The sequence below is a fragment of the Triturus cristatus genome, chromosome 1_1 (genome assembly GCF_964204655.1).
Source record: "Triturus cristatus chromosome 1_1, aTriCri1.1, whole genome shotgun sequence".
Lineage (NCBI taxonomy): Eukaryota > Metazoa > Chordata > Amphibia > Caudata > Salamandridae > Triturus > Triturus cristatus.
In genome coordinates this window covers 82,685,132-82,698,723 of record NC_140579.1, presented here as the reverse complement: position 1 = coordinate 82,698,723, position 13,592 = coordinate 82,685,132, and the positions used below count along the sequence as shown (strand labels likewise).

The 13,592-nt window shown below is 45.1% G+C and overlaps 1 protein-coding gene across 1 annotated transcript in view; it reads left to right on the top strand.

The window, feature by feature from the left end:
- LOC146869516 (keratin, type I cytoskeletal 19-like) overlaps positions 1-13,221 on the top strand; it is a 47,108-nt gene extending 33,887 nt beyond the window's left edge. The window contains exons 6-8 of the mRNA XM_085654125.1: positions 7,952-8,169; positions 11,854-11,897; positions 12,950-13,221. Of these exons, the coding sequence (XP_085510251.1) occupies positions 7,952-8,169; positions 11,854-11,897; positions 12,950-13,047 (360 nt within the window). The 3' untranslated portion in view covers positions 13,048-13,221. The remainder of the gene's footprint in view (positions 1-7,951; positions 8,170-11,853; positions 11,898-12,949) is intronic.
- Positions 13,222-13,592: the final 371 nt, after the last annotated feature.

Here is a 13,592-nt window from a genome sequence, read left to right as displayed (position 1 = left end):
GAATAGACCTTAGCTTTTCGTTATAATCTGGGATAGGGACTTGAGTGATTAGGACCACGACCTCCATTAGTCTAAGGAGGACAATATCATATAGTTTGCCTAAATCATCTCGTGATTGCAATAGTTTACCCCATTTTACCCTACGTCTGTTATTAGAGAGCAACAGCCCTTCATCTGGGTCGTTCAGGTCCAACCTTGAAATTTCAGTTGGACCTAAGGGTTTCATTTTCAAGCATAATGCGTTGTGATCGCTATCTGACCTTGGGATTACCCTGAAGTCAACAACTCTAGACCACAACCTTGTTTTGACCATAATATAGTCCAGGCGTGATTCTTGGCCCCTCTTGTTAAAGGTACAGATCGACGGAATGTCGGACGGTGTACGCCCGTTGCAAGCCCTTAAGGAGTTATTTATAGTAAGGGCCAAGATCTGAGTCACCAACGGGGACCATATCTTTGGGCGGGGGGATTGGCAAAGTGGAATAGCCCAATAGTCGTCCTCTCCCATGAGAGCCCCTTCGTTGATTCCCAGGAGAGGCTCATAGTGGCAATTCACATCACCGGCTACCAAGAGGTGGCAGTCGCCCAACAGTGAGCTAAGAAAATTAGATGGTACATCTATAGTAGGCGACTCAGAGGCCAGACTTACAGGGCGTGAATACATGTTCACAATGGCTAACTTGAAAGAATTGGGTCATTTGATGATTATACATTGAACATTATCGGAGTATGTAAGCAGATTCTCCACCGTACAACCCAGATGGAGTGTGACCCAAATAGTGAGACCGCCCGAGGGTCTTCCTTTCCCTCCCCACCTAGCAAGAACATGGTATGTGGCAAATCCCACACTGAAATGTTCTTCCCTGGCCCAGGTCTCCTGGAAAAGACATACATCGTGTTGGTCCACCAGGGCCCCCCACTCTGTACAGTGTAATTTATGCGTCAGACCTACCACGTTCCATGATAACATTTTTAGAGGCTTCAGACGAATAACATTATTAACGATTGGATCACTACCAGTTACATCACTACCAATTGCATTGCTGCCCACATGTGCTTCTCCCAGGATATTCAGTTCTGGGGTCTGTACTATGGAAGGCAACACTTTACTCCACGGTACCTCGGATGCCAGCAACATGTTGGACGCCTGCAAATTGGATAGCAAGATCCTTGGACATGGTAAATGAACCAGTGATAAAGAGCTCTGGTATTCCATCTGAGTTTGAAAAACTCCTATGTAGGATGGGGCAGGTGGTGTTCAACTTAGTGTGCCGTAGTCAATCCACCATTTCCAAGTTACTAAACTGGTTATGCGTGGGTACATTACACTGATCGACTAATCGCCCCTGCCATCCCCTCTCTGACTTTCTTCTTCCAGGATGTGTTACCCAAGACCATCCACCTCCACAATCTAGTGATTCAGGATAGAAGAATGACAGAGGAAGGGAATGGATGTTTGACTCACTGATATTGTGACTCCAACTACAAATATGCTCCACAGTACGGGGATCCCTGAAATTGATCAGCACGCAGTCACCTGTGATAGTTTTGGGGCTGCGGCCCACCCAAGAAACCCTACGTACCATCAGAATTTCACTAGTAATGTGGAGGGGTAATTGTCTGTTAATATTAAGCCAATGAGTTACTTTATTTTTTAGTGATGCAAACGATTCCTGGGTTCGATTAGTTATCTCAGGGATCCCCGTCAGTACAACCAGATATGGACTAGTTTCCGGCGGTAAATCAATTCTAGTGGCCCCCTGAGATCCCACCTGAGCCGGTGTCTGCCTAGCTAAGTGTTGGGGTAATAGGGGCGTGGGATCTGCCCTAGTTGGAGTTAGGACTTTATTGACATTTGAGTGGGGCAGCTCTAATTGGGGCTGAATATGATCTAATCTAGCTCCTACGAGCACAGGATTAGTTACAATATTATCCACTCGTGGACCAGTTGACTTTGTATCGGGCAGAATGCCACGTGAAGCAAGTTCTAGTTGAGAAAGCTGGTACTCAATTTGGCCAAGTCTCTCTTCTAGTGGTCCAAGTGTAGATCTCCATAGGGCGCCCAGTTTTGTAAGCAAAAGATCCTCTGTCGTTAAGGTTCCACTGGTGGGCTGAGCGACATCTGCCTCCTTCGACCCTGAGCTCGATACGATTGATGTTGACGGGCCGTGCCTAGTCTAATCACTGAGGACATTGCACCCATTGGTGGCTGGCGTTACAACGCTATCGCCCGACCCTTTGACCAATTTCAAATTCCTAGTACGAGATGAATCTGTGGCTATATACTTCCTCTTAGATTTTGGCTTAGCACCTGTGTGTCTTTCCCTAGGGTTCCGGATTCCTAGGTTCTCCGAGGAGCTGGCCAGAGTAGGGGCATCATTATCCGTTGAGGGCTCCGTTGTTTTTGAGCTCAGGATTGATACTGTAATCTCATTGTCTTGCGAAGAGAGGGGGGTTTGAACAAATGCCTGGGCAAGAGTCAGATTAGTGCAGCCGTCGTGCTCCGGTGTGCGCGCAGCTGCAAAGTGACCCATTGAAGAGCGTTTGGCCATAACAATATCTTGCGACACTCGTCGCTCCATAAGGGTTATCCCCTGATCAATCACTGAATTGACCCTAGTAATGAAGTTGTCCAAAGTTCCTGTTAATTGGCCTCTAGCAGCTGAAGTTTTGTTCCTCAAATTGCGAGCCATAGTGATACTAGTGAGAAGTGTTCGCTCGCTTGGTTCTTAGACTCTGCAAAATATAGAATACGTACTTGCAGCAAACAAAAGAAGTGGGGGAAGAGATGATATAAATACCCGTAGGCAGTGGGCGGAGACACAGGGAAGAGGACACAGCTGTGCTGGAAACCGGGCTGCTAGTCCTCACAGTCCTGTGTGCTTCAACAATCCACAAACACCAGACAAGTCCAACTGCTGCGAGCGGCTCCCGCGAAGCGGGGGCCGCGAGCAGTATTAAGCAGCAGTCAGAGGGCGGAGACACAGGGAAGAGGACACAGCTGTGCTGGAAACCGGGCTGCTGGTCCTCGCAGTCCCGTGTGCTTCAACAATCCACAAACACCAGACAAGTCCAACTGCTGCGAGCGGCTTCCGCGAAGCAGGGGCCACGAGCAGTATTAAGCAGCAGGCAGAGGGCGGAGACACAAGGAAGAGGACACAGCTGTGCTGGAAACCGGGCTGCTGGTCCTCGCAGTTCCGTGTGCTTCAACAATCCACAAACACCAGACAAGTCCAACTGCTGCGAGCGGCTCCCGCGAAGCGGGGGCCGCGAGCAGTATTAAGCAGCAGGCGGAGACACAGGGAAGAGGACACAGCTGTGCTGGAAACCGCGCTGCTGGTTCTCGCAGTCCCGTGTGCTTCAACAATCCACAAACACCAGACAAGTCCAACTGCTGCGAGCGGCGCCCGGGAAGCGGGGGCTGGGAGCTGTATTAAGCAGCAGGCAGAGGGCGGAGACACAGGGAAGAGGACACAGCTGTGCTGGAAACCGGGCTGCTGGTCCTCGCAGTCCCGTGTGCTTCAACAATCCACAAACACCAGACAAGTCCAACTGCTGCGAGCGGCGCCCGGGAAGCGGGGGCTGGGAGCTGTATTAAGCAGCAGGCAGAGGGCGGAGACACAGGGAAGAGGACACAGCTGTGCTGGAAACCGGGCTGCTGGTCCTCGCAGTCCCGTGTGCTTCAACAATCCACAAACACCAGACAAGTCCAACTGCTGCGAGCGGCGCCCGGGAAGCGGGGGCTGGGAGCTGTATTAAGCAGCAGGCAGAGGGCGGAGACACAGGGAAGAGGACACAGCTGTGCTGGAAACCGGGCTGCTGGTCCTCGCAGTCCCGTGTGCTTCAACAATCCACAAACACCAGACAAGTCCAACTGCTGCGAGCGGCAGTTGGACATAGTAGTTTGGTAGTTTTTAATGTTAATGTTAATGTTATTAGAACTTATATAGCGCGCAGCTACCCTAGGGTGTCCCGGCGCTTGCTGAAGTTCTCCCAACGCTTGCTACATTAGAGTCAAAACAACCAGGTTTTGAGCGCTTTCCTAAAGGAAAGAAGATCCTTGGAGTTCCTCAACTCAAAAGGAAGCTGATTCCAGGCCCTGGCCGCTCCTGCCACAAAACTTCTCCCACCCCATCTAGCTTTTCTTATGATGGGAAGGATGATAAGCTTTGCTCCCTGAGAGCGCAATGATCTTACTGGAACATACCAGCGAAATTGTTGTCTTAGATGCAGAGAGCCTGAATCATGCAGAGCGCGGAAAACTAAACAAAGCTTTGAATAAAATGCGCTTTTTCACAGGTAGCCAATGAAGTTTCCTTATGGCGTCAGAAATAGAGGAAGACCTAGACGTTCCTGTGAGCAGCCTTGCTGCTGAGTTCTGTAGCAACTGGAGTTTATAAAGGTTACCTTCCTGCGTATTCATATAGAGACTATTGCAATAGTCCAGGCGAGACAAGATCAACGCTGTGACTACGTTGGATTTACATTCTATGGGTAGAAGCGGAAGCACTTTCCTCAGGTTCCTGAGAATGTACGAGGTGGAGGAGACCACCGCATTCACCTGAGCTTGCATGGAAAGGCAATCGTCCAAAACTACACCCAGATTTTTTACTTTTCTCGAGGGTACTGGAAGAGTACCCATGGAATCTGGCCACCAACTAGGGGACCAGATATTGGCATTGTTGCCAAAAAGCATCACTTCCGTCTTGCTTGCATTCAGCTTAAGACAATTTTGTGACATCCACTCACCCACCGCCCCCATACATTCATGTAGTCTTTCCCCTGATGCCCTCTCCTGGCCAGGAAGCATGGAGATTACGATTTGAGTGTCGTCGGCGTAAGATGTCAGACAAAAGCCGAACGATTCAATTAACGGGGCCAGAGGGGATACATAAACATTAAAAAGGGTAGGGCTAAGGGAAGAACCTTGTGGGACCCCACAGGGGAGCGTGAAGGGGTTCGAGACGAACTCACCCAGAGCCACTGACTGGCGTCTATCGGAGAGAAAAGACTCTAAAAGCGACCAGGCTTTCTTCCGTATTCCGCAGGCCGACAACCGGCCCATCAGAACTCCGTGATGGACCGTGTCAAAGGCCGCGGAAAGATCGAGCAGGATCAGTACGGCCTTGCCACCTTTATCCAAGCCTGTCCGGATTTCATCCGTTGATTTGAGGAGCGCAGTCTCGGTGCTGTGTCCTTCTCTAAAGCCAAACTGGGTGGGATCCAAGGCATTGGTATCGCGCAAAAAGGTACTCAATTTGTTATTCAAGTGTTTTTCCACCAGTTTAGCCGGAAGGGGAAGACGCGAGATGGGGCGAAAATTGTTTGGGTCATTCATATCCAAATTAGGTTTCTTAAGCAGAGGAAGCACCGAGGCTGTTTTCCAATGCTTAGGAAAGTGGCCAAGAGTAGACATAGCATTATAGATGTTAGTCAGTATCAAGGCTATGGGTTCAGGAGCCAATTTAATTATTGCCACAGGGCAAGGGTCATAAGGAGACCCAGATTTAGCAGTAACCAAAAGGTTAAGGGTCTCATCATATGTTATAGGAGGAAAAATGTCCAAAGTGGACATGAGCTCCAGACAAGCCGTTGAGCCTGGCGTGGTATTAACCGGGTTTTTAAAGGTTTCAAAAATTTTAGCTACTTTATTCTGAAAAGAAATGGCAATTTCCTCACAGAAATCTCTAGTCGGTGTTAAAGGGACAGGGGGTGGGTGCGCGAGTCTGGTGACTATGTTATAAAGCTCCTTAGTGGAATTAATCGCCAGCTTAATCTGATGTGTGAAAAACTCTTTCTTAGTTTTATATAGCTGGAATACCTTTCCACTGCCATGATACAGAGACAGCAAGACACAGTGTGATAGAAGATTTTACCACAGAATTGAAAGCTAGGAGGAGGAAGTGGGAAAGAGAGGAAGTGCAGACTTTTCTGAAATACATATTTGGGTAAGAGGGCTGGCAAGTTGTTATATAGCGCTGGGATGCCGCTGGTTAACCACGCGCTTTATAAGTGTTCCTTCATAAGAGGTGTGATTATAGTTAGCCGTGGGGCCATCCTATATGGTGGAAGTGTTAGTTAAATGATAAAGCCAGTGTCTATAGCGAGCGGCTTAGTGGATCAAAATACACGGCTCAGCAGTAGAACAGCGAATAAAACAAGAACGTGTACGGCGGGATGTTTCCCTAGAAGACCTAGCTCTTAAACTACTTAGAAGGATTAAGACCAGTGGTGTACTATAAGCCCCCACAGCCTCAACGGTGCGGGGGGGCCCCTCAGCAAAAGTGGTAAGTGGTGGGCCAGAGAGGGAGAGCCCCATCCGTGCACTTTGTAGGGGCCCTCTCAAGTTTCGTTACGCCACTAATTAACACAGTGCAAATATACACAGCAAAGGCCAGGTTTAAGATAGTCTGTGACGTCAGAGTCAATCGGAGAAAAATAGGAATGTACATTATATGAGGAGTGAAGTTTCATGGGTGAGAGAGACTAGTTCCACTCAGCGTAGACTTTTACTTTCTTGTGTGGTATGGATCAGGGTTCTCCAAAGTTGGTCCTGGAGGGCCGGGTCCGTGTCAGATTTGTAAGACAATTACATTTCTATAAATGGGTATATGCTAAAAATCTGGCATGGATCCGACGCTCCAGGACCGACTTTGGAGATCCCTGCCCAAGATGTCTGAAGGTAAAATGTGTTGGTGCTTAACACACTGCCTGACGGTTCACGCACCAGTCAATGAAGCACAAGACTGCATTGGGTAGTAAGATGTGACCCTGGGAGACAGTATCTCCCCCCCTGTTGAGGGCTACATGTGTTCCATTGAGGTCTGAAGTAGTGAAGGGCCTAATCCTACAACTTCGATTGGGTAGTCTGAATCAAGGTCTGTGCCCCTGAAAACTAGTGCAGCGACAAGACTCTTGATGCTTGCTTGGGTGCGCGAGACGGTGCTTGCCTCTGTATCGTAGACTGCTTGCGATGCCTTCGAACTTCAGCACTTTTGGGAGGTCTTTACTCTGGAAGCAGCAGCTTGAAGAGGAACTCATCTCAGATCAGGAAACTAAGCAGCCAACTCAACCTATGGTCAACTAAACGAACAGCGTCAGGTTCACTTATGATAACAGCTGTTTATTAAATGTCTAAAAACGAATTCAGTTCTTAAGGTGCAATAAAATGTATATATTATCTCAATATTATTTCTAACCCTGGGCGTAGTGTGCGAAGCGGGGCTACGCGGAGGGCCACGAAGTTGGAAACAAACTCTGTGGAGCTCCGCTACGCCGCCTGCCTCCACCCCCTATTAAGATCTAAGTTACAAGTAATTTTAAAAAAAGTTAAAACCACTTACCTGTTTACCGCGGCGTCCCCGGGCTGCCCTCCTCCTCTTTCTCACCATATGGGTACTGCTTGAGAGAACTGCGCATGACCATGCAGAACACACTTGAATCACCACGCTCCTGCAGACATCAATATTCCCCAGATGAAGGCCAATGGCCGAAATGTATTGGGATATTTGAATGTTATTAACGAGATGGAGCATTGTTGATGCATTGTGGGAAATGAAGTACAATTTCCACTTAATGAAAATATGAAGAAATAAAAGTGAATTTCTGAAATCATAATACTAAGACAAAACTTTATTGAACTCGTAATCCTCTCTTGAGGAATTAGAAGCTGTGCCCGGGGGACATACCCCACGATTTTGGGGATGCTACTCGAGATTGTCTATGTTCACACTCAGGTTTGGGGAGTGATACCCCAGGAGCACGCAATACTTCAAATCAACCTTTGAAGAACTACAGTTGTGCGCGCACTCATTTACAATAGAAAATGTTAAAATATGCCTTATTTTAGAGATAGCTTTTTTATTGAAAATATCTCATAATTCATAGCACAATCTCTGTTGCAATCAGAAACATTGAGTTATCTCTGCTGCTGTTTTTCTTTGACTGCTAGAAAGTTGCCTGGGAGGGCTCACTGGCAAACAAGGAAGCTCGCTATGGCGCCCTGGTCGCCGAGATACAAGCCAAAATCAATAACGTCATGGCACAGCTGAGCCAGATCCGGTCAGACATGGAACAGCAGCGCACCGACTACAGCATGCTGCTGAACATCAAGCAACGGCTGGAGATGGAGATCGCAGAGTACCGCCGCTTGCTGGAAGGAGAGGACGCGTAAGGCATCCTATGTCGAATGTTTTGGGAAATGTCATGATTGCACATCACTAGCAGCTCTTGGAGAGCCTTTTACCAAGAAACATGTAACCCACTGATGTTCAGCTCATGCTGATAGCCCACAGGTCCCAGGGGACCACCTGTCCTCCCAGTACACCCCATCCCTTCCCTGTAGGAATCATTTCTTCCCAGTAGAAGACCTATCTTACCAAAGACCACAGCTTCTCTCAATAGATCCCATCCCCTCCCAAGAGAAGGCATATTCACCTAATGTACTATGATTTCTCTTCATAGACCCCAACACTTCCAATAGAATACATCTCCTCCCAAAGATCACACCTTCTCGTAATAAAACACAGCTTCTCAATAAAGACAACACCTCTTAAAAGAAGACACATCTTCTCTTAGAACCATCAAGCACACCTTTTAATCTATATCTCTATCCAGTAGAGACTCCTTCCTACAGGCCACATCTAGCTTGGTAGAACATGATTACTTCCAAAAAGACTGCTTTTTTTCTCATTGGACCACATCTTCTCACAATAGTTCTCACCTCCTCCCAATAGACAATTCTTTAATACGCCACACCAACCAAACAGACCACACCTCCTACCAAAAGACCACGTCTTCTCACAATTATACACAATTTCTCTTAATAGTCAACAAGCCCTCCTATTGTGGCATAACGAAGGTTTAAGGCGACCCCCTGCAATGTACACAGAGGGTCCTCTGTTCCGGATTTAACCCGGAGCGCTCAGGCCTAAGTACTGTGCTGAGGGGGCTCCCTGCAGCTCGGTAAGGGGGCCAAATGAGATGCAGCAAGCGCAGCAATTTTTTTTATTTATTTATATATTTAGTTACCTGTAATCCGCGTAATCCATAGTTTAATATCCCCTACCCTGCCCCTCCCAGCCCCACGTTAGCTCCCGGAAACACTCCCACCACGGGCCGCTGCTGGTAGCCTGCCTCACGACTGTAGAAAGAACAACAGGGCAGGAGTAACACTTCCAAGGCAGCAGGATGGCTGTAATCGCCACAGTAACTGTTTGCAGACTGGTCGAAGAAAGTCAAACGCCCTAGGTTGCAGGCTGTCCTGTTGACAAAGCACACTAGTGGGGCTGACCAGTAGGGAGGGTAAGGGCATGGTTAAACAGGTTTTTTTTTTTCGTTTTTTTTAATGGTTCATTGGACTATAACGGTTTTGTATTGTCATTTTCTATTTCTAGAATCTAATGTAGTGATATTCACGATTTAACTGGCGATCACTAACCTCGAGTTTATTTTCTTTTTTCTTATCTCTTAAAGAATGACACATACGGAAGCTGAATGTACTATGTATAATGTACTTTCTTTCAAAAACAAAAGACTGCCTCTGTGGGATAAACATTGCATTATATAAATGTCGAAGTCATTAATAAAATGTGTTGAAAAAAAAATAGTGGGGCTGACCAGGGCGTTTCCGTAGTATTACCTTTTCCTTGGGGTTCTAGTTCATAAGTTTCAATTTCTTTAGTCAGATCCTTAGTTCCGGTACAGTTTTCCTTCAATAACACGCAGGTCCTTATAAACCACCTTCCTCAAATATCAGCTTGTAAGTTCTCTTGAAGTTCCTTTTCCTTCAGGCTTGATAAATCATAACCCATTGAAGTGGCACACACGTAGGTTCTTCCAAATCGTCGCCAGTGTTAAAATGCAGAATGTCTCGTAGACAGGTCGTGTAAAAACAAGTAGTTGATTTATTCATAAGGTAACAGCTTCAGATAAAGGTAACTGGAAAATGGTAAAGTCCATGTAATTCCCCACCAGGAGCAGCCTCCCTGCTGCTCAGACTGCACACTCCAACTATCACTCCAAACCAAACCACACCAGGCACCCCTGCATTCTATGACATCATCAAACACTCAACATTCCAAACATCACCAAGCACACCAGCACTCATCCTGTCTGAGCAGCAGGGAAAAGGTAGTTAAAGAAGAAACATGGGAAACAGTAGGTTATAGCAGACTATTATCGGGAATCTAGTCCACAGTTTGGGGATAGTTTTGAATTCGGCAGAACAGGTACTCTGTCCCAACAGTTGGGCGGACTTTAAGTATTTCAGCGACACAGACAACTCTGTTTCTATCGCTGACAAATTCCTCCAACAATCCAACAAAGTAATGGCCGTCAGAAGATTGACTTTTCCACCGCCCGCCTGATTTTGAGTGAGCGGTAGAGTGGCCAGTTTTTAGTTTCTATTACAGCTGTGAAAAAAGTGGCAGAAAGGGACAGTAAAAAAGTTTGAATGACCACCACACCATGGGAAAAATTGGGATTTTGTTTTGGGAATATCAAAAACAAGTGAAAGGTTTGACAGTACCCTCCAGTAAACTTTGAACACATTGACAGGAACCGTTCTGACTGCAGATCCTGTCAATTAGACAAGAGATGTCTGCTGGGTCGATGGACATCCCTATATTCAGAGTAAGGGTACTCCGTCAAAGGCGACTGAGTATTTTACTCCTTCACTCTGATGGAGTAAATATCATACTCCAAAGACTAAATAAGGCCCTGAATAAAGATACATCAAGATCTGCACTTCTGGGTATTCTGAGGATGCACAATAGAATGAACTCACTATGTAAAAAAGTGTAGAGTTATGAAAAAACTGGGGGACTGTGATCATGTAAGATTCAGGTTGACCCAGGAAGATTGTTCTAGCATCTGAAGTCCTTGCCGCAGACAAGGTCCTGGGCTCTTAAGAACATTATAAAGAATAATTGTTATATCACTGATCGGCTGAGACCAAGCAACAAGGAAAAACAAGATGAGAAGCCTTCTCTTGCTACCTACGTTATCTATGTTTATAAGAAATGTTCAGATCCGGACAGCCTCATCTCTTCTCCACTTTCAAAAAGAGCAGGAGACTCATCTTTTCTAGCAACAGCTCATCATAAGATATATTTCTGTAATACACTCTACTGCCCCTAGCTGCTTCACTCCACATCCTGCCATGCCCTCTCTCTCTCTACCATCTACACCTTATTCTTTTTATTGTCAACCGAAAAGCTCCTCTCCCTACCTTCATTACTTCTCTAATAACCTCCTATTGCATACAGTTTTCTGCATCACTAGTCACTCATAATGTTTACTTCTCTTCTGTACAACACTCAGTTGCTTTTTAGCTAGGTTTATTCTTAGAATGCACATACATACATTCAATACGTAAGCAGAGTAGTATTTCTGAACATGGTCCCTTGTACTTGAATGAAAAGGTCAGTGAATTGTCGGCTTATTGGTAGAGGAGGATTTGGAGTATGTTATACTCTCAGATGGCTGACAAATATGCACAGTAGAAACTGAGGTGGAGGGATTAGATGTTAGCCTTCAGTGACCCTTTTGAACACAAAAATATAATTGGTGACTGAATCTAAAGAGGCTCTGTGTATATAGAGACATTCCTCTTTCAAAAACACAAATAGGCAGTCTTTAATTGAGAGGAATAAAATGGTCACTTGTGACAAAGGCCTAACACTGCTTTGAGACAAATCGCAAAGAAGACACAGTCCTTCAAAATCCAGAAACAGACCAATGATGTATCATATAATTAAAAGGCACTTCCGTAGCCATTTATGGAAGTGCATACCTTCTTAAATTGTGAGTTTCCATGCTGTTTAATCTGTTGCACTGTCTGTATTTTTACAGAAGCTGGGAACTGGAGAAACTGAGACTAGAAGAAGCAGTTAGAGGTAAGCTCACCCTCTGATGTGAAGAGGAATCAATAGTGGAAGCAGGAGATAAAAAAGGAATACATAGGTGACTGTTCCTAATAGCTGTCACAGCATTCCAGGGCTCTCTTCATGCAATAATCTGCCTATTTTAGGACCTCATTTATTAGTGTAATGTGAGTAGAATATCACTACATTAAACTGGGTCCAAAGCCTTTGGATTGTTGTAAAGCATTGTAAAGATCAGTTCTGTGAAGTAATGAACCGATGAAGGCATGCATATGAAGTCAGGTTTGTTTTATAATGATGTTTACAAGGTTTAAATGTAAACATATCTGTGGGAGGGTAGCAATATAACCAATTAACCATTGTTGCTCTATTTTGAACAAATAATCTTTTACTCACCTTGCAAAGGGTTGTTTATACAAATTATGAAGCTCCTCGTTCCATGTATGTGAACTCTGCTATGAAAATGAATTAAATGATGAAATTCTTATAGTAAAGGGTTTCAACAAACCACAGTCTCTGATGGACGAGCAGAGCTCAGGTAGAACTAGAGATGTAACAAGAGAGCCTTTGGAAAATAGAGGGATTTCAAGACATTTGAAGAGATATCAAAAATAGATGTATGGAATTGCTGTAACCAATGCTTCTTAGCCCTGAAAATACCCAGGGATGGTATTCCATTCTTTTGAAGTTTACATCGAAAAATGACATAACAAGAGAGAACCATCTCTATTTAAAGAATCTGCCTCCATCAAAGATACATCATTAGTGTTTGTAATATTGTTATGGCTTTAATTAACTGAACAATAAATCAAATAAATCACATCAAGGTCAAGACCTGATAGATCATGTCCCATCTAAAATGGAAAGTAAAAGACCCATACATTTATAATGTCCATAGGGCCTCATCAGTGAACTTAAATCTAGACATATCCATCATTCCATATTTCTGCACTGAATGCTACATTCTCATGATGCATTGATGATGCTGTGTCAAACAGTAGCACATGCATCTTTGTCATGAAGCACAATACAATATTAACCCTTTGTGTACTTTCCAATCTTAGTGCAAGATAAACAACGCAAGAGAAAGACCATTGTCGAGGAGGTGGTGGATGGAAAAATTGTTTCATCTAAGGTCAAAGAAATTGTTGAGAAGATGTAAGGAGATGTACTCTTCGAAGTTGGTTGCCGAAAAGAAGACGTGTAAGAAGCATGACCTGAAGAAACATAACTTATGTAGAACTTCACAGTCTTACCCTTTTCAGAGCTAAGGTCCAGCCCACCATAAACAGCAGCTGTGAACACTGGTTGATAATAAAACATTTATTGCAACATAGTACCATAAGAGTATGAATTTTATTTATCTACACCTGTACACTTTACAACTCTCATGGGTGCAATTTCATAGGTTCAAAGATGGGATTTCAAAATACCACTGTATTAATCAATTATTCAATTCTTATGAATTGACGGATACTTTTGTGATGTGTATGAATCCAGTGATGGGACAGTGAGTGAGACACTATTGATGATAGGGGTCACAGATGATATGGTGGCGGAGACTTTAGTGGAAGATATGAGGCCAGTGAGGAAGCAATGACTGGGTCTGGGCCACTGATGACATGATGCCTTTGCTTCTTTGGAATGTATGGGGCATATTTACAAGACCTTAATGTGGCATAACGCTGCCTTGTAAATAAGCCCCCT